The sequence below is a fragment of the Schistocerca nitens genome, chromosome 6 (genome assembly GCF_023898315.1).
Source record: "Schistocerca nitens isolate TAMUIC-IGC-003100 chromosome 6, iqSchNite1.1, whole genome shotgun sequence".
NCBI classification, from domain to species: domain Eukaryota; kingdom Metazoa; phylum Arthropoda; class Insecta; order Orthoptera; family Acrididae; genus Schistocerca; species Schistocerca nitens.
Genome location: NC_064619.1, coordinates 123,439,971 through 123,462,832, shown reverse-complemented (window position 1 = coordinate 123,462,832; position 22,862 = coordinate 123,439,971). Strand labels below are relative to the sequence as shown.

At 41.3% G+C, this 22,862-nt stretch overlaps 1 protein-coding gene across 1 annotated transcript in view; it reads right to left on the bottom strand.

Moving 5' to 3' along the window:
* Positions 1-22,862, bottom strand: part of LOC126263224 (piezo-type mechanosensitive ion channel component) — a 686,714-nt gene that overhangs the window by 477,032 nt on the left and 186,820 nt on the right. Inside the window, exons 3-4 of the mRNA XM_049960308.1 lie at positions 9,396-9,491; positions 7,082-7,201 (exon numbers count right to left, since the gene is read on the bottom strand). Coding sequence (XP_049816265.1) covers positions 7,082-7,201; positions 9,396-9,491 — 216 coding nt within the window. The remainder of the gene's footprint in view (positions 1-7,081; positions 7,202-9,395; positions 9,492-22,862) is intronic.

The following is a 22,862-nucleotide window of genomic DNA, read 5'->3' as shown; positions in this document are numbered from 1 at the left end:
GGTTGTGAATAATGGTGGTGAAGCAGTCACTGAAGTCTAGCGTGATAGTCTCATTAGAGTCTTCTGAAACTAGTTGGTCAACTTTGCTCTCAGCCTCAGTTTGACATTGGAAATTCATTCAGACCGACACTTGGTTGGTGGTCATGTCAACAAATCTGGAAAAACTGATGATAATACAAAGTCAGCAAAATTGTTGCTGCTACTTGTCATGTGATAGCACAGTACAAAATTATAACAAGCTTTTTTTAAATCATGACTACAAACATCAATAAAGACACACCTAATAGTCTCATGGTTGATGGTAGGTTAGTACTTTAAAAGACAGATATACTGGAACACACATTTGAAAATGCAAGGGTTTCTGTAGGAAAGATAATTTTCATGCACTAATTGCAATGCCTCCAGGAAATATTCCACAAGTAAACAAGGAATAAAAATGTCCAAAATATGATATGTTGGTACACATATCAGCTGTTTCCACTGATTTGTCACCAATGGCGTAAGTGAACAGTAGGGGGCCTCTTTTACTACTTATGTGTAATACATTTTACATTTATTCAAGTTTATGGTCAGCTGCTTGTCTCTCTGACAATCATCGATTCTTTGCACATCTTCCTGCATTTAACCAGTCTTCTGGTGATGTAACCTTCCTATAGACAGCAGTATCAGCCACAAATAGCCTCACATAGCCTCCAATGTTATCCACTATGTCATTAATGTAAAATCTGTAAATATCAGTGGCCCTATAATACTCCAATGAGATACTCCTGAAACTACATTTGATGATTTTGTTCCATTAGGAATGATGTGTTGATTTTATCAGCAAGGAAGTCCTGTACTCAGTCACAAATCCACTACTCAGTTCAGCCATATTTTAATCACTAAATGACTGTGTGGAACTATATGTAAAGTCCTCTGGAAATCAAGGAACACGGCATCAACCTGAGCACTTCGCCTATGGCACTCAGGATCTCATGGATGAAAAGGGCAATATCACTGCTTGCAGAGCCCATGTTGATTTTTATAGAGGACATTTTCATTCTCCATGATTCCCATAATGGATGAGCATAAAAATGTAGCATAATTCTACAACAGATTGACATCTGTGATATACGCCTATAATTATGTGTGTGCACTCGACAGCCTCTCTCGAAAACGGGAATGCCCTTCACTTCTACCCAATTGCTAGCTACCCTTCATTGCTCCAGTAACCTTAAATAAAATACTGCTACAAAGGAAGAAAATCCTTTCATATAACCTCTATTAACCTCACAGGTATCCCATCTGATTAAGATGCCTTTCCATTGTTGAGCAGTTTAGGTGATTTTCTATTCTGTGATCACTGATCTCAACACCTGCTATTTTGGCATTCCTGTCATGATAGAAAGGAGGAACCATATTATGATTTCCATAGTCAATCAATTTTGGAAGAGCAAATTCAGTATTTCAGTATTCTACCAGTCATAATCTGTTTTGGTGCCAGTATGGTCAATGAGTGAGTGAGTGAGTGAGTAGCTAATTTCAATCCACTTATTAGCTTTACCTAAGACTAAAACTCTTTAGGATTTTTAATATTATTGTTTGGATAAAGTGTAAGTAATGTCTGTGCTGCTGGGTGTATTGCTCTATAAATACACTCCTGGAAATGGAAAAAAGAACACATTGACACCGGTGTGTCAGACCCACCATACTTGCTCTGGACACTGCGAGAGGGCTGTACAAGCAATGATCACACGCACGGCACAGCGGACACACCAGGAACCGCGGTGTTGGCCGTCGAATGGCGCTAGCTGCGCAGCGTTTGTGCACCGCCGCCGTCAGTGTCAGCCAGTTTGCCGTGGCATACGGAGCTCCATCGCAGTCTTTAACACTGGTAGCATGCCGCGACAGCGTGGACGTGAACCGTATGTGCAGTTGACGGACTTTGAGCGAGGGCGTATAGTGGGCATGCGGGAGGCCGGGTGGACGTACCGCCGAATTGCTCAACACGTGGGGCGTGAGGTCTCCACAGTACATCGATGTTGTCGCCAGTGGTCGGCGGAAGGTGCACGTGCCCGTCGACCTGGGACCGGACCGCAGCGACGCACGGGTGCACGCCAAGACCGTAGGATCCTACGCAGTGCCGTAGGGGACCGCACCGCCACTTCCCAGCAAATTAGGGACACTGTTGCTCCTGGGGTATCGGCGAGGACCATTCGCAACCGTCTTCATGAAGCTGGGCTACGGTCCCGCACACCGTTAGGCCGTCTTCCGCTCACGCCCCAACATCGTGGAGCCCGCCTCCAGTGGTGTCGCGACAGGCGTGAATGGAGGGACGAATGGAGATGTGTCGTCTTCAGCGATGAGAGTCGCTTCTGCCTTGGTGCCAATGATGGTCGTATGCGTGTTTGGCACCGTGCAGGTGAGCGCCACAATCAGGACTGCATACGACCGAGGCACACAGGGCCAACACCCGGCATCATGGTGTGGGGAGCGATCTCCTACACTGGGCGTACACCACTGGTGATCGTCGAGGGGACACTGAATAGTGCACGGTACATCCAAACCGTCATCGAACCCATCGTTCTACCATTCCTAGACCGGCAAGGGAACTTGCTGTTCCAACAGGACAATGCACGTCCGCATGTATCCCGTGCCACCCAACATGCTCTAGAAGGTGTAAGTCAACTACCCTGGCCAGCAAGATCTCCGGATCTGTCCCCCATTGAGCATGTTTGGGACTGGATGAAGCGTCGTCTCACGCGGTCTGCACGTCCAGCACGAACGCTGGTCCAACTGAGGCGCCAGGTGGAAATGGCATGGCAAGCCGTTCCACAGGACTACATCCAGCATCTCTACGATCGTCTCCATGGGAGAATAGCAGCCTGCATTGCTGCAAAAGGTGGATATACACTGTACTAGTGCCGACATTGTGCATGCTCTGTTGCCTGTGTCTATGTGCCTGTGGTTCTGTCAGTGTGATCATGTGATGTATCTGACCCCAGGAATGTGTCAATAAAGTTTCCCCTTCCTGGGACAATGAATTCACGGTGTTCTTATTTCAATTTCCAGGAGTGTATTTAACATGGAACCTTAAATGTTAGAAACAGAGAAAGGAGTTGCCACATTCATCAGGAATTGTCATAAATTTCAGAACATTGACATTCGTACATTTGCCTGGAGCAGCATACAGAATCATGTGCAGCAGTAAGTTCCCACCGAGAGCCTGCAAGTAATTTTAACCTTTTCATAAATCACGTTTAAGCTCTATTGGCCTATGTACCCCAAAAAAAGAATGGTTATGGTAATATTAATGTATTTTTTTTAAACTGTTCCAGTTACAATTTAATCTAGTCAAGAACATTATCATTCAACATTCTTACTGTAAACTTTCCAACTGGAGTGGTCAATTGCTCACAAACAGCCATTGATTATATCTTTATTGAGAAGTCTAGCGAACAAAATTATATTACGAAACCAGCAGTTCAATGGGCTCTCATACCAAGACTTGCAGTTCTTTTTGTTAAATGTCGATGCTTGCCAGGCTATAAGACCTTCTAGATCTCAGTTTCAGAGGATAGTCAGTAGGACAGAAATTGATATTTTAGGAAACTCTTCAAAGACAGGAACTGGAGTGGTATACACAAAGCTCATGACATGAATGAGAAGTACAACACTTTGTTGACAAAGTCCTTACTTCATTTGTATACTGTTTTCCCTCAAAACTAACCCAAATACAACCAAAGTCTATGAAGAAGTCATGTCACTCAAGGACAATGGTGTCTTGCAAGATAAAAAGGAAACTTTGTGTATCGGTCACAAAGAGTTCCGATGTTGATGCTGTGGCTAATTACAGGACATGGTGAAAAATATTAAAGATAGTAATATGGACAGCAAAGCAAATGCATTATGAGAAAAAGGTGGTCATGTCAGATAGCAAAATAAAGACACTATGTTGCTCAGTGAAGGAGGAGACTGGTAGAACCTGAGATGAAGAGGAACAGATAGCATTAACAGTAAATGATACATTGGTAATAGATGTGTACAGTGTTGCAAAACCTTTTAAAAAGCATTTCATAAATGGTACTGAAAAGATGGAGTTGCCAAATGCAGCGCAGATGCTGCCATGGAACATCTCAAATCAGGCACTACAAATAACTTCAGTAATATGAACATAATCCACCCTACACCAGTAGAAGTAATGTCCACCATAAAAATCTTTTAAGTCAATACTTGTGGCTATCATAAAAATTAAAGAAGTTAATTAATGGGTGTGCTTCTGATTTTAGTAACATGTTAAGTTATTTTTGTAACCAATCATTTGTCAGTGGAACATCTCCTGACAGGCAGAAATGTGCTGAAGTCAAGTCTTTGTTTCAGAAAGGAGCAACACCATCAAATTTCTGTCCAGTTTCACTTAATAGGTTAATGAAATTTCATGGACATTAAGTAAATGATTCCTAGCCAATTCTTTGTCACTAAACTTTGAAAGAGGCACACTGCATGCAGTTTAGAGCTTACAAGTGATTTTCCACTAGTATATACCTAAAGTATGAAGCAAAACAGTTAGAAGAAGTTGACAGTGTTAAATTATTATGATTACAGGTTGATAAGAAATTCAACAGAAAGGAGCATTTCACAGAAATGCTGAAGCACCTGAGCAATTCTATGTTTGCAGTGCATGAGTTGTCAGACAACAGTGATATGAAAATAAAAATACATTTTGCTTACTTTTATTCCATAATGTCTTATGGGATCACTTTTTGGGGAAACAGATCAAAATGCTCAAAAGTTTTCAGAGCCCAGAAGTGTGTAATATGAAATATTTGTGGTGTGGACTCAAGAACGTCCTGCATATCCTTGTTCAAGAAACTAGGAACACTAATGGTTAAACAACAGCAACAGCATAGTACAAGAAGTAAGATTAACCCCTCAAAGACCTGAAATCACTTACATTTGTCCAGAAATGTGTCCATTAGCAAGGAACACACATTTTCAATATCTTGCCAGCAGCCATAATAAGTTTAACTAATAAATTTCAGTTTAAGAGGAGTATAAAGGATTTATTTGTGGCCTAATATTTCTACTCCACTGATGAATTTCTTAGCAGGGCCAATTGATGTGTATATGTCATCACTAATATAAAATAACATGAGTAATATGTAAAATCTGACATGTATAAATTCTGTGCAGTTACTTGATTAATGTAAATCACTGTTGTGAAAAGGTTTTTGCTATTTGATGATATGTGGCTATGATAGCTCAAGAATTATCATATGCACGTTAGTGGATTGAAGATGTGTGTGTTTTGTGACAAGCTTGTTACTACCTTTTAAATGAAACTATGTGTAAGATATTTTGACTCCGTATCTATGAGGACCGTCTCTGGAAAAAGTACATAGCATATCTTTTTTTTTTTTGTACTGTAAATGTTTATTGTGAGTTGTTCTTTTCTGACATGTTTTACATCCTCAGGGATGACCTCAATATGGATCTACTGGAATGAAAATTACATCTAATTTAATTTAATCTTAACCAAAACTGTTCCACATTTATGTGTTTCACTTTACTCCACTACCAAGAAGAGTTTACAGATAATACTGTTCCATGCGTATCTCGCATTCTTCCATTCCCACCCGAGTTATGGGATAGTATACAGGGCAGTTCCACAGGCTCAAAATCAGTGTTTAAATGGCAAAAGAAAGGTGTAAGATGCATTGCAGGACTTGGACCATATGCATAATGTCGAGATTATTTTCAGAAACTAAATATAATGATAGAGCCTAGCCTGCATATTTACAACTGCATTGTCTTTGTTAAAGAGAATCTAAGTAAAGGTGATGTAAGGAGGACAGTTCATGACCATAACACATGACCATGTTCCAAACGCTAGGCTTGCAAAGATTCATAGCAGTTACAAATATCTTGGTCCTGTCTACTTCAACAAATTACCTGAAAATGCCAACACAGTGGCAGTAAATAAATTTAAAACTACTCTTTCGAAACAGATGAAAAGTATAGAAATTTACTCTGCTCAAGAGTTCCTTGAGTGTGTGTCAAATGACCACATTTCTTATGAGAATAAACAATAAATTAACTACAAACTTTACAGATGTCACACTGTGTACTATTTAATTACTGCTTCATATACTTATAGTTAATCATCTGTTTGATTACTCAGTATCTTTGCCATTCACTTAACTATGTACTTAACTTATCTTGTAATTGTTAGGAAACTTTTTGTTGTTATTGGCATTTGTTTAAATATGTAATGTATCTATCTTGAATTATTTTCCTGTAGTTCGTGACATATGCTCAAGTTTATATTATTACTATTACCACTATCATCATCATCATCATCATCATCATCATATCATCATCATCATCATCATCATCATCATTGTGTTAACTTTGACAACACTGACTGCATGTAAATATTCTCAGAAGTAAAATAAAACATTTGGAATTTTTTTGATCCAAGTTACCAAAATAAGATTCTACTCACCAAGTGGTGGCAGAACACACACATAAGAGACAGCTGTAATTGGCAAGCTTTCAGAGCCAGTGGCTCCTTCTTCAGACAGAAGGGTTGAAGGAGAAGGAAGAGGGGTGAAGGAAAGGGACTGGGAAGGTCTAGGAAAGGGGGTAGATTTTGGGGAAGTCAGCCTGAACGGCGGGTCAGGGGAGACTTACCGTGCGGGACAAGAAGGAAAGATTGATTGTTGGGGACTGCATCTCTCAGGTTTTCAAATCTCGTTCGATGCAGTCCTCCACAGTTAGTCTTTCCTTCTCATCCCATACAGTAAGTCTCCCCTGCCGTGCGGTTCTGGGTGACTTTCCCGAAATCTACCCCTTTTCCTAGACGTTCCCAGTGCTTTTCCTTCACCCCTCTTCCTTCTCCTTCAACCCTTCTGTCTGAAGAAGGAGCCACTGATTCTGAAATCTTGTCAATTACAACAGTCTTTTATGTATGTGTTCTTCCACCACTTGGTAAGTAGATTTTTTTATCTATCTAATTAAATAATCTTGTCAATAACTGATCATTTTTGCTGTTAAAAATAAGATTCTGATAATTATTGAGAAAAGTCATGCAGGTACTCACAATTTTCCAGAAAATATCCATATGGGGGCATTGATAAAAGCACAAGTTGGAAGGCTAAATGTGCTAAACACGTTATTACACTGCAAAATATGACTACTTGTAAATATACTCCAGTTGCACCTGGAAAAAGACAAAACAATTACTACACCAAATTAAAAGAGAATATGTAATTTATGGAATTCTTCAACAGTATTAATTCATATTATCAGTATACACATTTTTCAGCATTACTGTTATATGTACTGTGCATCAAATTATTAATTTGCAACATTTCAACAATGATAGATGAGCAAAGAATTAATATGACACAAATCTGGCAGACATGTAGCACAGCAAAAAGGGGAACATTCAAACATGCCGATCATCTGCTATGTGCTGATTCAAAGATTATGTTGGAACTTTCTTCTGGGCATGGTATAGTAAACTCAAATTAGTCAGAGGTCTCAAATGGTCACAGCAGCTTCCACAACATGAGCAACTATTGTGTAGGTTCTGTCCATGTGTCATGCACCAAGGGTGCTTCGTACTTCACTAAAGAGAAGTCTCAAAGCATTAGCTAGGGAGATTGTGAAGAGCAAAGAATTAGGCCAGTATTAAAACACACAACTTTTGTGGAAAATGCGATTCATGAAGTACCGTAGACAACCCAAGGTATGAACGTTAACCATTATATTTAAGTATTATATTTCTCTGGCTGCTGACAGCGCATTTTACAGAAGTTCTGGTAAAACTTTGTGTAGAAAGTCAAGATAATATTGTCTATAGCATGTGTTTGGTGGAAGATAAAATCCAAAATATCACTCACAACGCCAACCTACAGATGAGAAGACTCCAAAAAGTAACGTAAGCATTACTGTGGCAAGAAAGCAACTCGTACTGAACGCTGCACTCTACTTCAAAGTGACACATATACAACACTATTCTTCAACATAGTCAATTACTCAACAACATTAAATGATAGAAACCCAATTCTTGGTTACAGAGCCACTTGAGAACTACTGTGTGAACATCTTCATCATTGGAAAATCTCTCTTCTCAAAGATGTTTTTTCAGCTTGCCGAAAAGATGAAAATCGCACGGTGCAAGATTTGGAATTGCCAATCGGCTTCATCCATGTCTGTGCAGCCTCGATCAAATTACTGGCACCACTTGACTACGGCTGGACATGACACTGCATTTGTTGCGTATACCTGCAGAATTCCATAGTGAATCTCTGTGCAATCCAGATGTTTTACCCAAAAGAATTGAACTGTCCCACACACTCAACTTTAGAGACTGTTTCCAGTTTTCACATGATTTCAGTCATACAATGTTAAGCACCTGTTGTCTGTTCCGCAGCAGAACTGTCTCTGCATGACACCCAGGACACGGATTCTCTCCTGACAATGCATCACCCTTGTTGCGCAATGGTCTTAGTGTGGAACAACATGTATAACTTACTTTCTGGAGTCGTTAAGTTCCTAACCAATAACACACCCTAAACCAGAGCTAGGGTGGGGAAGGGGCACTTCAAGTAAGTTCCATGGTAAATGGTGAAAAATAGTTTTGGGCTTCCCCAAGAAATTGGTCTAGGTACACTTGCTACCATCCAATATCCTTTACGTATTCTGGCTTTCTTCAAACTGACACTGAGTCAACATGCCAGCAAATGAGTTCAGTTTGAGAAGACTTATTTCCTTGGGGGGGGGGGGAGTGTGAGCAGTTGCCCTCCCGTGTTCTTTGCTGGGAACACATCTTTGAAATAATACTTAGGTTTGAAACCTGGTGCAATCGTCATACAATAACTGATGCCATCAAATATACCATGAAACTGCTTAGTGAAGTCCTCCATCTGAAACATTATAAATGGGGAGCAACTGGAACATGACAGCTATACAAAGCAATGTGTGTAATCACATAAGAAACTATATATCTATCAAATGATCAGCAGGCAGAAACATACGTTTTGAAACTTACATGGCAAAATGAAAAGTGATGAATGGAAAGCAGGAGAAAAGAAAGGGCCATACATGAGATAGAGGTCATACAATGAAAACCATATCCAAAATTCTGGATCACGGTATAGGAGGAATCACTGCTTTTGAAAGGCAATAACTTAAATTACTTTATTGCTTGATATTTCATCTGTCTAAGCATGTAACCTCCATGTTTTATAAAACATTGTCAACACATATCAGACTGTACATTCAAGGTTACTAAAACATGTTGAAAAAATTACTGTATAGTTCAGTTAACTCATAAACTGTCATTGTATAGTTCAGTTAACTCATAAACTGTCATATTAGAAGAATTAACAATATGTTGTTATTCGTACCTTTCATACTATTGTACGTTGGAACCTTCACCCATGGGCTGAACAGAAACAAGAGGAAGTAAAGAAAAGAAAACAAGTTTTGGCGGAACAACACACCTGAAACAAAAGAAAACAACTTTAGTAAAATGTCAGTATAGTGAACACACACACACACACACACACACACACACACACACACACACGTGCGCGCGCGCGCACTATGGCATTAAAGCTGTAACATCATGCACTTGTCAGACAAAGTATGTACAAATAGACATGGGTTCTGTTATATGTTTGGCTGTGAAAGTGATTAGATTCAATGTAACAGCTAGGTAAGAATATCGCATCTACATTATTTACACTCAGTGGGATTAAAAAAAAGTAATGTGAATTTAATTTCGCGGGCTTCATAATCTGATTTTCATGCTATATTTGAACTTGATGGTATACATGTTCCTGATATATGTTTCCATTTTCTGCTGTTTTGAATATTTAGTTTATTGTTGATAGTCGAAAACATTATACGTGTTTTTCAGGTGTTCGACGAATTTTTACTTTCGAAAAAGATATATCAAAGAATGTGCATCAAATTTTGCTTGGAAAATGGCATAAAGTGCTGCACCACATTCGAAATCTTGACTATGTCTTTTGGCAAAGGAAAGAGTTTGCGGGCGGTATAAACGCTTCAAAGAGTCGAGAAGACGTTGAAGACGACGACCGCCCTACTGTCCTAATGGTCAAACACATCAATATTACTGACGACAAAGTCGAAGAAGTAAAGAAAACTGTTCTGAAAAATCGTCAAATCACTGTCGGAGAGGTTGTTGATGATGTCAGCATATGCTTTGGCTCATGTCAAGCAACTTTTTCGGATGTTTTGTTTTGGGCATGAAATGTGTAGTAGCAAAGTTTATTCCGAAATAGTTGAATTTCGACCAAAAACGACATCGCTCAGGAATTGCTGAATGTAGTCTACAACGATCCAGAACTTCTATACAAGGTAACAACACGTGACGAAACATGGCCATAAAGTTGTGACGTCGAAACCAAGGCATGATCGCCCCAATGGAAACCGCCTGAAGAGCCGAGTAAAGGCCCGTCCACACACAACGATCTGTCTGCGCACATCACATCTGTACAGACAGATCGTTGCGTGTGGACAGAAGAATTGCACCAACCTGACGTGTGTGCAAACCTGGAAGTTGGAGGTTTGAGCGAAACCTCTCAAATCTGTGGGTTCAAACCACATCTGTGCAGACAAGTTGGAGCGTGTGGACAGGAGATCGCCGCAAATCTGGCGCGAAACAGCTGTTTGCTCAGTATTTGTACGCACAGGTCATTAAAATGGCTGACACTCGTCAGTGTTCTCGAGAGTTTGTAAGTGAATTCATTGAAATATATAGAAACCACCCACGTTTATGTAAGATTAAAAGTAAAGAATATAGTGACCGAGACAAAAAGACAGCAGCATACAATGCTCTAATTGAAAAATTGGGGGCAGTTGACGCCTCGGCAAACAGAGAAACAGTAATTAAAAAAAAATTCGTTGCGAACTCTGTCTAGAATTCAGAGTGGAGTTTTGTATCCTGTAACAAAAGTTTGTAACAGGCTGCTTCTACACAGTAGCGAACTGAAAATGCCTACTCAGAAACAAAGTAAACCATAGCTCATTGGCCATGTAGTTATATAATCTCTAATAATATGTTTCAAACACGTCTACAACAACAAAAATATCATCTGTAACTTAGCAGACTTAATTTACTTGGCTTGCCTTCATGGACTCATCCTTCAGGACAGCGTAAATAGCTTCACATGTGTTGGGTATTATTTCACTCAACGCTTGTTTCGATATTGCAGTTGAAAATTCCAAATCCTTGTAGCTCCTTCCTGTTGCTAGGAATCTTAATGTTGCCGCCAGCCGTTCATGAGGAGAAATTGCTCTTCTCATACAAGTATTTTTCTCATAATATGAGGGGTTACAAGCTTTAAGAGATAATTGTAAGTTTCGACATCCATCCACAAATAATTTCGCCAGTCGTTAGGTTCGCCCTGCAACTCTCGCAGTAAATTTACGTGATAACACTGCTTTCGCTTTAGCAGCCACTGTCTACACCATTTTTACCGCTTTCTCTGTTTCCTACGGTTGGTCTGAATGTTTTTTGCAACACAAGTTGCGAGCACAGACCACAACAGAGCTTCCTCCATTTCTATATTTCAAAATAACTGAATTAAATTTTTGACGTTTACGGGGAGCGTAGTCGCTTGCCTCTGATATTTCTTTTCTACACCGACAGATGGCGGGCGAGTAGTAGATTGGGGTTTGTGTCTTGTGAACACACCACATTTGCACCGATCTTTTGCATGTGGACCGGGCTTAAGGGCGCCCATAACAGGGGAAGCGGAAAAATATAGCGTAATCAGGTATTTTTCTTTAAAAAATGATTTAAAGGTCAGTTTCAACAAGTCGGAACTGAAGCTTTTTTATGGCTACTTACAAGTCGCCATTGGTCTTCCAAAATATTGAAAATACTTCACAGTCCCACTCTTTCCCTCGCCCCTGTAAACTATCATATAGGCGCTCTTGGAGCAAAGACCTAACCTCGACAAGGTCGACCACATACAATGTGTGACGAATGTTTGTGCGATTTAGTGTTTTCGTGATGAGTTCAACTAAGAAACGATGTCATCAGTCTTTCAGGGTGCATATTCTGCTGAATTTCCGTGTATTATGCGATCACGGAAAGATGAAACATTCACGTCCTGTTCCACGTGTTCGTGTGATATAAACATTATTCACGGAGGAAGAACCGAATTAAAAAATCATAATACATCCGTTAAGCACGTCTCCAATACGAAAATGAAGGATAGCAGTAGGAAAATTGATTCATTTTTCAGGTTGATGACTCTGGTACTGTTGAGAGCGAGAACTTGACAGACGATACCAAATGGGCTCGCTTGATGAGCATTCGTGGAGCTGATGGTGTTCCTAAGTACGATAGGTTATCCAGGCTAATGCTTTCTGTTTTGACTCTACTGCACAGCAATGCTGAGTTTAAACTTGTGTTCAGCTTGGTGAAGAAGAATCGCAATCAGTTTAGGTCGTCAGTGTCGAATGAAAGCCCGAGATCAATTTCTATTTTGAAAACAAGAATCAGCAGTCCATGTTACATGAATAGTTTTCCTTCAGAGTTTCTGAAGAAAACGAAGAAAGCTACTCAGCTTCATCTCTCCTCTGCAACCTGTGATGGAATATAGCCAGTGTTCTGTGAACTCGAGAAAATTTTGTAAATAAATGTTCAGCTTAGTAGTTTTGACAGTGTCGTTCATATTGTGGCTTGCGACATCAAGAGCAGAAAAGCTCATTTTTGTGTAGTGTGCAAACTGTTCCCAATGTTAAGTGACAAAAAATGAACACTCATCTGCAAGTAACTTGTGTTTGTACCTAATCCAGAGTTCGAAAATAATTATATTAAAATGTAGCGTACATTAGATATGTTAACATTATCTGTAGGCTCTTTCTGTGTAGTCTTTTCTCACTCTGAACACCTTGCGACACACACACGCATTAAATTTTTACGATTTGGGATCTTCTGGATTTCTGTTTTTGAAAGTTAGCAGGTATGGTCGTCTATTTTAATTTAGTGCTGTCGTAACTATTTTATTTATTGTTATCCATTTTATATTTTTTCTTTAGTACTGCGTATTATTTACTTTCCACAAAGTACAACGATTCTGACAGCCATACCGTAGGTGCAGACACAAGGGTGGGGTATCCGTTGAGATGTCAGACACATGTGTGGTTCCTGAATAGGACAACAACCTTTTCAATAGTTGCAGGGGCAGCAGTCTGGATGATTGACTGATCTAGCCTTGTAACAATCAACCAACGTGGCCTTGCTGTGCTGGTACTGCGAATGACTGGAAGCAATGTGAAACTACAGCCGTTATTTTTCCTGACGGTACGCAGCTCTACTGTATGGCTAAATGTTGATGCCATCCTTTTGAGTAAGATATTCCGGGGGTAAAATTGTCCCCCATTTCGATCTCCAGGCGAGAACTACCCAGGAGGATGTCATCAGGGTAAAACAAAACTGGCACTCAGAGATGGAATATAAGAGTGTTCGATATCTTAATCGAGCAGATAAGTTAGAAAATTTAAAAAGGAAAATGGATGGGTTCAAGAATGATACAATGAGGATTAGTGAAGCTCGATAGCAAGATGAACAGAACTTCTGGTCAGGTGAGTACAGGTTTATAAATAATGCTTTATCTCAGCCAAGATAGACACGAAGCCGACACCCACCAATGTAGTACAAAGTTTATATGCCAATTAGCTCTGCAGATGAAGAGACTGAAAAAATGTATGATGTGACAAAAGAAATTATTCAGATACTTAAGGGGCAGGAAAACTTAACTTTGGTGGGGGATTGGAATTCGATATTAGGAAACGAAAGATAAGGAAAAACAGACGAATCTGAAACTCGAGAAAAGAACGAAAGAGGAAGCCGCCTGGAACATTTTGCACAGAGCCTACTTTAATCATCGCTAACACTTGGTTTAAGAATCATGAAAGAAGGCTGTATACATGGAAACGACCGAGAGACACCAGAAGGTTTCAGACTGATTATACAATGGTGAGACAGAGATTTCGGTACCTGATTGTAAATTATAACAAATTTCCAGGGGTAGATGCGAACTCGTGACTACAATTGATTGGTTATGAACTGTAGATTAAAACTGAAGAAATTACAAAAGCGTAGGAAATTAAGGAGATGGGATCTTGATAAGTTGAAGGAACCAGAAGTAGTTGTGAGATTCAGAGGTAGCATAAGGCAATGGTTGACTGAAAGAGGGGAAAGGAATACAGTAGAAGACGAATTGGCAGTTCTGAGAGATGAGATAATGAGGGCAGCAGACGACCAAATAGTTAAAAAAAAGGCCTAGAAGAAATCCCTGAGTATCACAAGTGAAATTGCATTTAATTGATGAAAGGAGAACATCCAGAATTGCAGCAGACGAAAGGGAATGTGAACGCCTAAAAATGAGATCGACAGGAAATGCAAAACAGCTAAGCAGGAATGCCTAGAGGACAAATGTAACGATATGGTAGCCTATATAAATAAGGGATACCGGCTACAGGAAAATAAGAGAGATGTTAGGAGGAAAAAGAAAAGCAGCTGTATGAATACCAAGAGCTTAGATGGAAAACCGTCCTAAGCAAAGAAGGAAAACCTGAAAGTAAAAGGAGTTATACAATGGAAATGTCCTTGAAGGCAATATTATAGAAAGGGAAGAGGACGTAAATGACAATCAGCTCGGAGATATGATACTGCAAGAAGGATTTGACAGAGCACTGAAAGACCTACATGGAAAAAAGGTCCCTGGAGTAGACATTTCCTCGGAACCACTAATATCCTTGGGAGAGCTAGCTATAACAAAACTATTCCAGCTGGTATGTATGATTTATGAGACACTCGAAATGTTCTCAGCCTTTAAGAAGAATGTAATAAATCCAGTTCCAAAGAAAGCAGGTGCTGACAGGCAATGCCCGCTTCTCGTGGTCGTGCGGTAGCGTTCTCGCTTCCCACGCCCGGGTTCGATTCCCGGCGGGGTCAGGGATTTTCTCTGCCTCGTGATGGCTGGGTGTTGTGTGCTGTCCTTAGGTTAGTTAGGTTTAAGTAGTTCTAAGTTCTAGGGGACTTATGACCACAGCAGTTGAGTGCCATAGTGCTCAGAGCCATTTGAACCATTTGAACAGGCAATATTAATAAGTCAAGGTTGCAAAATACCAACACGAATTATTTACAGGAAAATGGAAAAACTGGTAGAAGCTGACCTTGGGGAAGATCAGTTTGAAGTCCGGAGAAACGTAGGAACACGCAATGCAATACTGACCATTAGACTTACCTTACAAGGTAGGTTAAGGAAAGACAAACGTAAGTTTGTGTGTTTTGTAGAGTTGGAGAAAGCTTTTGACAATGTTAAGTGGGATACACTTTTTGAAATTCGGAAGGTAGCAGTGGTAAAACACAGGGAGCGAAAGGTTGCATACAACTTGTTCAGAAACCAGATGCTGAGCATGAAATGGATGCAGTGGTTGAGAAGGGAGTGAGCCCCGTCGTAGCATATCTCCGATGTTACTTAATTTGTGCATTGAGGAAGCAACAAAGAAAACCAAAGAAAAATTTGGAGTACGAATTAATGCCCAGGGAAAAGAAATTACAACCTTGAGGTTTGTCCATGACATTGTAATTCTGTCAGAGACAGCAAAGGATTTTGAAGAGCAGCTGAACGGAATGGGCCATGTCTTGAATGGAGGTTATAACACGAACACCAACAAAAGCTACTCTATGGTAATGGAACATAATCGAATTAAATCATGTGAAGTTGACGGAATTAGATTAGGAAACGAGACACTTGAATTAGTGGATGGGTTTTGTTATTTGGGCAGCAGAATTACTAATTATGGCCAAAGTATAGGACATAATATAAAATGTAGAGTGCCAATAGCAAGAAAAGTGCTTCTGAAAAAAGAGAAATACGTTAATATCGAATATATACTTAAGTGTTAGGAAATCTTTTCTTAAGGCATTTGTAGTGTAGTTTTGTATGAAAGTCAAACGTGGACGATAAATAGTTCAGGCAAGAAGAGAACAGAAAGTTTTTAAAAGTGCTACTGCAAAAGAATTGTGCAGATAAGACGGGTAGATCGTGTTACCAATGAGGAGGTACTGAATAGAATTGGGGACCAAAGAAATTTGTGGCATAGCTGGACTAAACGAAGGGATCGGCTGATAGGACACATTCTGGGACACCAAGGGATTACCAATTTAGTATTGGAAGTAAGTGCAGGCGGTAAAACATGTACATGGAGACCGAGAAGTGAATACTGTAAGCAGATTCAGAGGAATGTAGGCTGCAGTAGTTATTCGGAGACGAAGAGATTTGCACAGGATAAAGTAATATGATGAGTTGCATCAGACCAGTCTTTGGATTGAAGACCACACGAACACCACTCGTGACTACCGATAGCATGTACGTACGCATTTCTGCCAATACGTGTGTATAGCGTAACTCATTACCATTTCAGTGCTGCCTGTGTTGTTGACCTGGCTTGTTCTATTCATCTGAAGTGATTGTTTTTGATAGCACTGTTTTGTTCTCGTTTCGTTTTTTATGATGGAAGGTTTAAGTGAACAATGTACAGCTGTGAAATTTTGTTTTCTACTCGGTAAAAATGCTGCTGACATTGTTTTAATTTTGAAAACAGCTTACCAAGATGACGCTATGGGATAAACTCAAGTGTACGAGTGATTTCCGCGATTTAAAAATGGCGACATGTCAGTTGATGACAAACCTCGTTCTGGACGTCCTTCAACTGCCCGAATGGACGAAAATGTTGAAAAAATTCAAGAGCATGTGCTCAGGACCGTCATACCTTTTATTTAGAAGTTTTAAGAAGATTGTGCAACAGTGTTCGTCAAAATCACCTGATCTGTGGCAGACAGGAAACTGGTTCTTCTACCACGACAATGCACCTGCACACACAGCCATCTCTGTTAGCTTCTGGCTAATAAGGGCATGGTTCCGTTGCCCCACGCACCTTACTCGCCTCACCTGGCTTGTGCGACCGTTTCTTATTTCTACGCATGAAAGGGGCGTGAAAGGACACGGATTTGATAATAGTTAAAAGTCAAGAAAAAACGGTGGTGGAGCTGTCACCCATTTCTAAAGATGACTACAAAAAATGTTTCGAACTGTGGAAGCACTGGTGGGACAAATGTACCAGTTGTAATGGAGAGAATTTTGAAGGGGTGAGATTGTTTTGTAAACAATTTGAAAATATATAGCTTTTATAAATAATTCCGGTTGTTTGGGCACCTCCTCGTATAATGCTCTAAGATGGATGAATAAATTGACATTGAAAATACATTGTTGTTTTGGTACAACAGAGCGAAACGACTGTTGTGATTACTAAGATATATATACTGTCCCCTCAAGCTGCAGGTTGGTTTGATCACCACGGTGCTTTACTAGGGATAGTCCTATTGAAAAAGTTATGTTCTTGCCTTTTTCCGACCTTTGAACCGACTTAACAGGACAGATATGGACAGTGTACATGACCATCGCATTTTCATGTGTAGAAATCCTTGTCAGAGGTGAAATAAGCTATGTGTATGTCAGAAAAAAAATTGTGTGGACGATTTAGGACTGAATCCTTGACATTTCAACTTGTGGTCTGATACCCAGCGGAACTTGGAACTACATGCAGTGGATTACTGGGATTGAATTTAATGGATTCTGCGTAATATTCTTCCGCTACTAGCATACCCCATGCCAAGTGTCATATTATTTCTTCTTGTCGTCATACAGTCTTTGTCTGCAAAATCCATATAACAAGTATTACATAGGAATCTATATTGAAAACAAATACCTCAAATTTCTTAAATTGCATTTTTACTCCTCAATTGCCATTCAAGGATTGTGGAATCCTTAGCTAAAACTGCATACACTCTTTCTCGTAATAATTCACCACTAGCGCTATGGCACAAGCTATCGACCATATTCTCTCATCTTTTTATTTTTTTTAAATTTATTTTCGAGAATTTGCCTCCTTTGTCGACAGCTAGATAGTTAAAGAATGAAGTACCTGGAGTGCGATGGACCTGAAGTGCGTGCCAAAGGGTGTCTTGTCATTTCACAACCAGCGATAGAGTTCTAAATTCGATGGTGGGAGTTTTGATCGCTGAGCTCCTTCCGCTTCTTGGATAAAATGCTGGTGCTCACTATAGTTGGCTCTGAGCACTATGGGACTTAACTTCTAAGGTCATCAGTCCCCTACAACTTAGAACTACTTAAACCTAACTAACCTAAGGACAATACACACATCCATGCCCGAGGCAGGATTCGAACCTGCGACCGTAGCGGTCGCGCGGTTCCAGACTGTAGCGCCTAGAACCGCTTGGCCACCCTGGCCGGCTCAATATAGTTGATGGACCACATATACTTGTACCACATATACTCCTGACGCTGCCTGGCTGGCAACCTACCTCACCCAACTGTCAGCAGATCAAACTGCCACAAAGAGATAGAATGCTCCGTTAGTCTACGCTGACAGAAGACATGGGATATCTCCTAATATCGTGACGGACCTCCTTTTGCCCGGTGTAGTGTAGTAACTCGACGTGGCATGGACTCAGCAAGTTATTGGAAGTCCCACGCAGAACTACTGAGCCATGCTGTCTCTATAGCCATCCATAATTGCTAAAGTGTTCCAGTGTAGGATCTTGTGCACGAACTGACCTCTCGATTATATCCCACAAATGTTCGCTGACTGGCCAAATCATTCACTCCAACTGTGTCCCGGCGACATGTCACGTTTTCACCCATAAAAATTTCATTATTGTCCGAAAACATGAAGTCCGTGAATGGCTGGAAAGGAGCTCCAGGTAGCTGAACATAACCATTTCCAGCCAATGATCCGTTCAGTTGGACAGAGGACCCAGTCTATTCCATGTCAACACAGCCCACACCATTATGGAGCTAGCACCAGCTTGTACAGTGCCTTATTAACAATTTGCGTCCATGGCTTTGTGGAGTCTGCTCCACACTCAAACCCCACCGTCAGCTCTTACCAACTGAAATCGGGATTCATCTGACCAGGCTACAGTTTTCCAGTCCAGGAGAGTCGCTGCAGGCGATTTCGTGCTGTTAACAAAGACACTCGCGTCGGTCTTCTGCTGCCATAGCACATCAACGTCAAATTTTGCCACACTGTCCTAAAGGCTACGTTCGTCGTGTGCCACACATTGATTTCTGCGGTTACTACACGCAGTTTTGCTTGTCTGTTAACACTGACAACACTACGCAAACTGGACTCGCGTTCGGGAGGACGACGGTTCAATCTCGTCTCCAGCCATCCTGATTTAGGTTTTCCGTGATTTCCCTAAATCCTTTCAGGCAAATGCCGGGATGGTTCCTTTGAAAGGGCACGGCCGATTTCCTTCCACATCGTTCCCTAACCCGAGCTTGCGCTCCGTCTCTAATGACCTCGTTGTCGACGGGACGTTAAACACTAACCTAACCTAACCACTACGCAAACGCCACTGTTGTCGGTCGTTAAGTGAAGGCCATCGGCCACTGCGTTATCCGTGGTGAGAGGTAATTCCTACGATTTAGTACTCTCGGTACACTCTTGACACTGGATCTCGGAATATTGAATTTTCTAACGATTTCCGAAGTGGAATGTCCCATGCGTCTAGTTCCAACTGCCATTCGAAATCTGGATGCCTTAACCACGTCGGGTACCTTTTCACATAAATGACCTGAGTGCAAATGACATCCCGTTAATGCACTGTCCTTTTATACCTTGGGTAAAAGAAACTATCGCTATATGTATACGTGCATCTCGCCAATCCATGATTTTTTTCACCTCAGTGTGTATCTCCGGGCTGCGGGCGCAGTTGGAAAAGCGTGTCCTACTTGTTCTACTGGGCATAGTTGAAAACAAACACATACAGCATCGTATGTGTGCGTCGAATGGATTGCAGAAGCTCAAACTATGCAGTATCATGCTGCTTTTGACAAGGTTTGGATAGCTACGGCGAGTGAAGCTGACTGAACCTAACATAAATTCAATTGCTGGACAACGGTACGAGGTGCATTCAAGTTCTAAGGCCTCCGATTTTTTTTCTAATTAACTACTCACCCGAAATCGATGAAACTGGCATTACTTCTCGACGTAATCGCCCCGCAGACGTACGCATTTTTCACAACGCCGACGCCATGATTCCATGGCAGCGGCGAAGGCTTCTTTAGGAGTCTGTTTTGACGACTGGAAAATCGCTGAGGCAATAGCAGCACGGCTGGTGAATGTGCGGCCACGGAGAGTGTCTTTCATTGTTGGAAAAAGCCAAAAGTCACTAGGAGCTAGGTCAGGTGAGTAGGGAGCATGAGGAATCACTTTATCACGAAGAAACTGTTGCATAACGTTAGCTCGATGTGCGGGTGCGTTGTCTTGGTGAAACAGCACACGCGCAGCTCTTCCCGGACGTTTTTGTTGCAGTGCAGGAAGGAATTTGTTCTTCAAAACATTTTCGTAGGATGCACCTGTTACTGTAGTGCCCTTTGGAACGCAATGGGTAAGGATTCCGCCCTCGCTGTCCTAGAACTATGCCCTCGCTGTCCCAGAACATGGACACCATCATTTTTTCAGCACTGGCGGTTACCCGAAATTTTTTTGGTGGCGGTGAATCTGTGTGCTTCCATTGAGCTGACTGGCGCTTTGTTTCTGGATTGAAAAATGGCATCCACGTCTCATCCATTGTCACAACCGACGAAAAGAAAGTCCCATTCGTGCTGTCGTTGCGCGTCAACATTGCTTGGCAACATGCCACACGGGCAGCCGTGTGGTCGTCCGTCAGCATTCGTGGCACCCACCTGGATGACACTTTTCGCATTTTCAGGTCGTCATGCAGGATTGTGTGCACAGAACCCACAGAAAGAAATGCCAACTCTGGAGGCGATCTGTTCAACAGTCATTCGGCGATCCCCCAAAAGAATTCTCTCCACTTTCTCGATCATGTCGTCAGACTGGCTTGTGCGAGCCCGAGGTTGTTGTCACACGATGTTCTGCCTTCATTAAACTGTCGCACCCACTAACGCACTTTCGACACATTCATAACTCCTTCACCACATGTCTTCTTCAACTGTCGAATTTCAATTGGTTTCACACCATGCAAATTCAGAAAACGAATGATTGCACACTGTTCAAGTAAGGAAAACGTCGCCATTCTAAGTATTTAGAACAGTTCTCATTCTCGCCGCTGGCGGTAAAATTCCATCTGCCGTATGGTGCTGCCATCTCTGGGACGTATTGACAATGAACGCGGCCTCATTTTAAAACAATGCGCATGTTTCTATCTCTTTCCAGTCCGGAGAAAAAAAATCGGAGGCCTTAGAACTCGAATGCACCTCGTAGTATGTAACATTAACATTAGTGGTGACAGGAAACATTCTAATATCCATTTTGATGGTGTTACCACTGAGGAATTTGCACATTCACCCATCTCATTAGTGAAATGTGAATTATGGTGATACGAACGTAAGGGCAACACAGTAGCCAGTCCCTGAGTGGAGAAAGTGTCCGAATCGGCCGGGGATCGAGGCCGGACCCCTTCACTTGCTCATCGGCGGCGCTGACCGCGCAGCTACCGAGGCGGACGTGTATATTTGCGCGTTAACATTGCGCCAGCGCTATTTCTCGCCAACGGGTCTCGGTGAACATAGCTTCCAACTCTGTTAGCCTGCAAATAATGTTGTACTCTTAAGTACAGTCGGCGAGAATTGATCTCTGACAGCTGGCAGCTTTCAATGCGAAGCGTAAAAGGCACCAAACGAAAACAATAGTGTGGTCGCAGAAAAGGTATATAAAATTGCGTGATGAGATTGATTTAGGTAGCCGCGCCAAGCCCACCGCAACTGCCAGGGTGGTTCTCTCGCTGGCTTTACTATCAGTCCAATCGTCAGGTACAGTGGGCCTTACAAAAGATACGAATGTTCTTTTTAACTTTTGGCATGTTTCATGTAGACGATGTGTAGCGCAGAATCCATCGGATTCAAGTTTTGCGACCAGACTGGAAAGTTTACCGGACGTTAAACAAATGTATTTGCCTAGCTTGTTGGACATTTGAAATTTCTTCTCGACAAATCAAGGGCACTGATATACAGGAATTTCTCAACTATTTGTCATTGCAGTATTGGAATCTTAACACTAGCAATACACATGGCGAGGGGGGGGGGGGGGGGGGGAGTGTGTTTTACAGGTACCTTCCGTAAATATTGTAATCTCTCGTGCAATTTATACCGGGGGTTTCAAAATGAATATCACGGTTTTACGGTTTTGCAGCATTATTACATTCATCTCGCAAACTGTAAATAATACATCAAATGCAAGAGCAACTCACAACAGTTTTCGTTATATACCTGTGTGAGTAGGGGACGAGCAAGCGTGGGTGAAGAACGTGTTGGACAAGTGAGAGACTCTTTCATACTTACCTCCAAGAAATCAGTTCGGAAGGCTAGCCGTGAATTAGCAATCCAGTGATGTCTGTGTGGAAACTTAAGGAGACGCTTATAACTACGTCCTTATCGTTTGCGGTTATTACAAGCTCTAAAGACTAAAGACTGCGGTTTACATGCCAACTATGCAAACGAAATATTGCGAAATGACGAACATTTTCTGGAACGTGTTGTCATCAGTGATGAATCGACTTTTCACCTGAATGAAAATGTTTGCTTGTTTGTTTTAAGGCGCAAAAACAAGCAAGGTCATACGCACCCATGTCAGAACCACGGAACATGAAGACGAAAAAGCAGTTAAAAGCGACTACACGTTAAGCCCAACCAATAATGGAAGGAAAGAGAGCTAAAAAAGGGATTTGGAGCAAAGTCCATAAAGTACGCCTTAGAGAGAACGGTGGCTCTGAA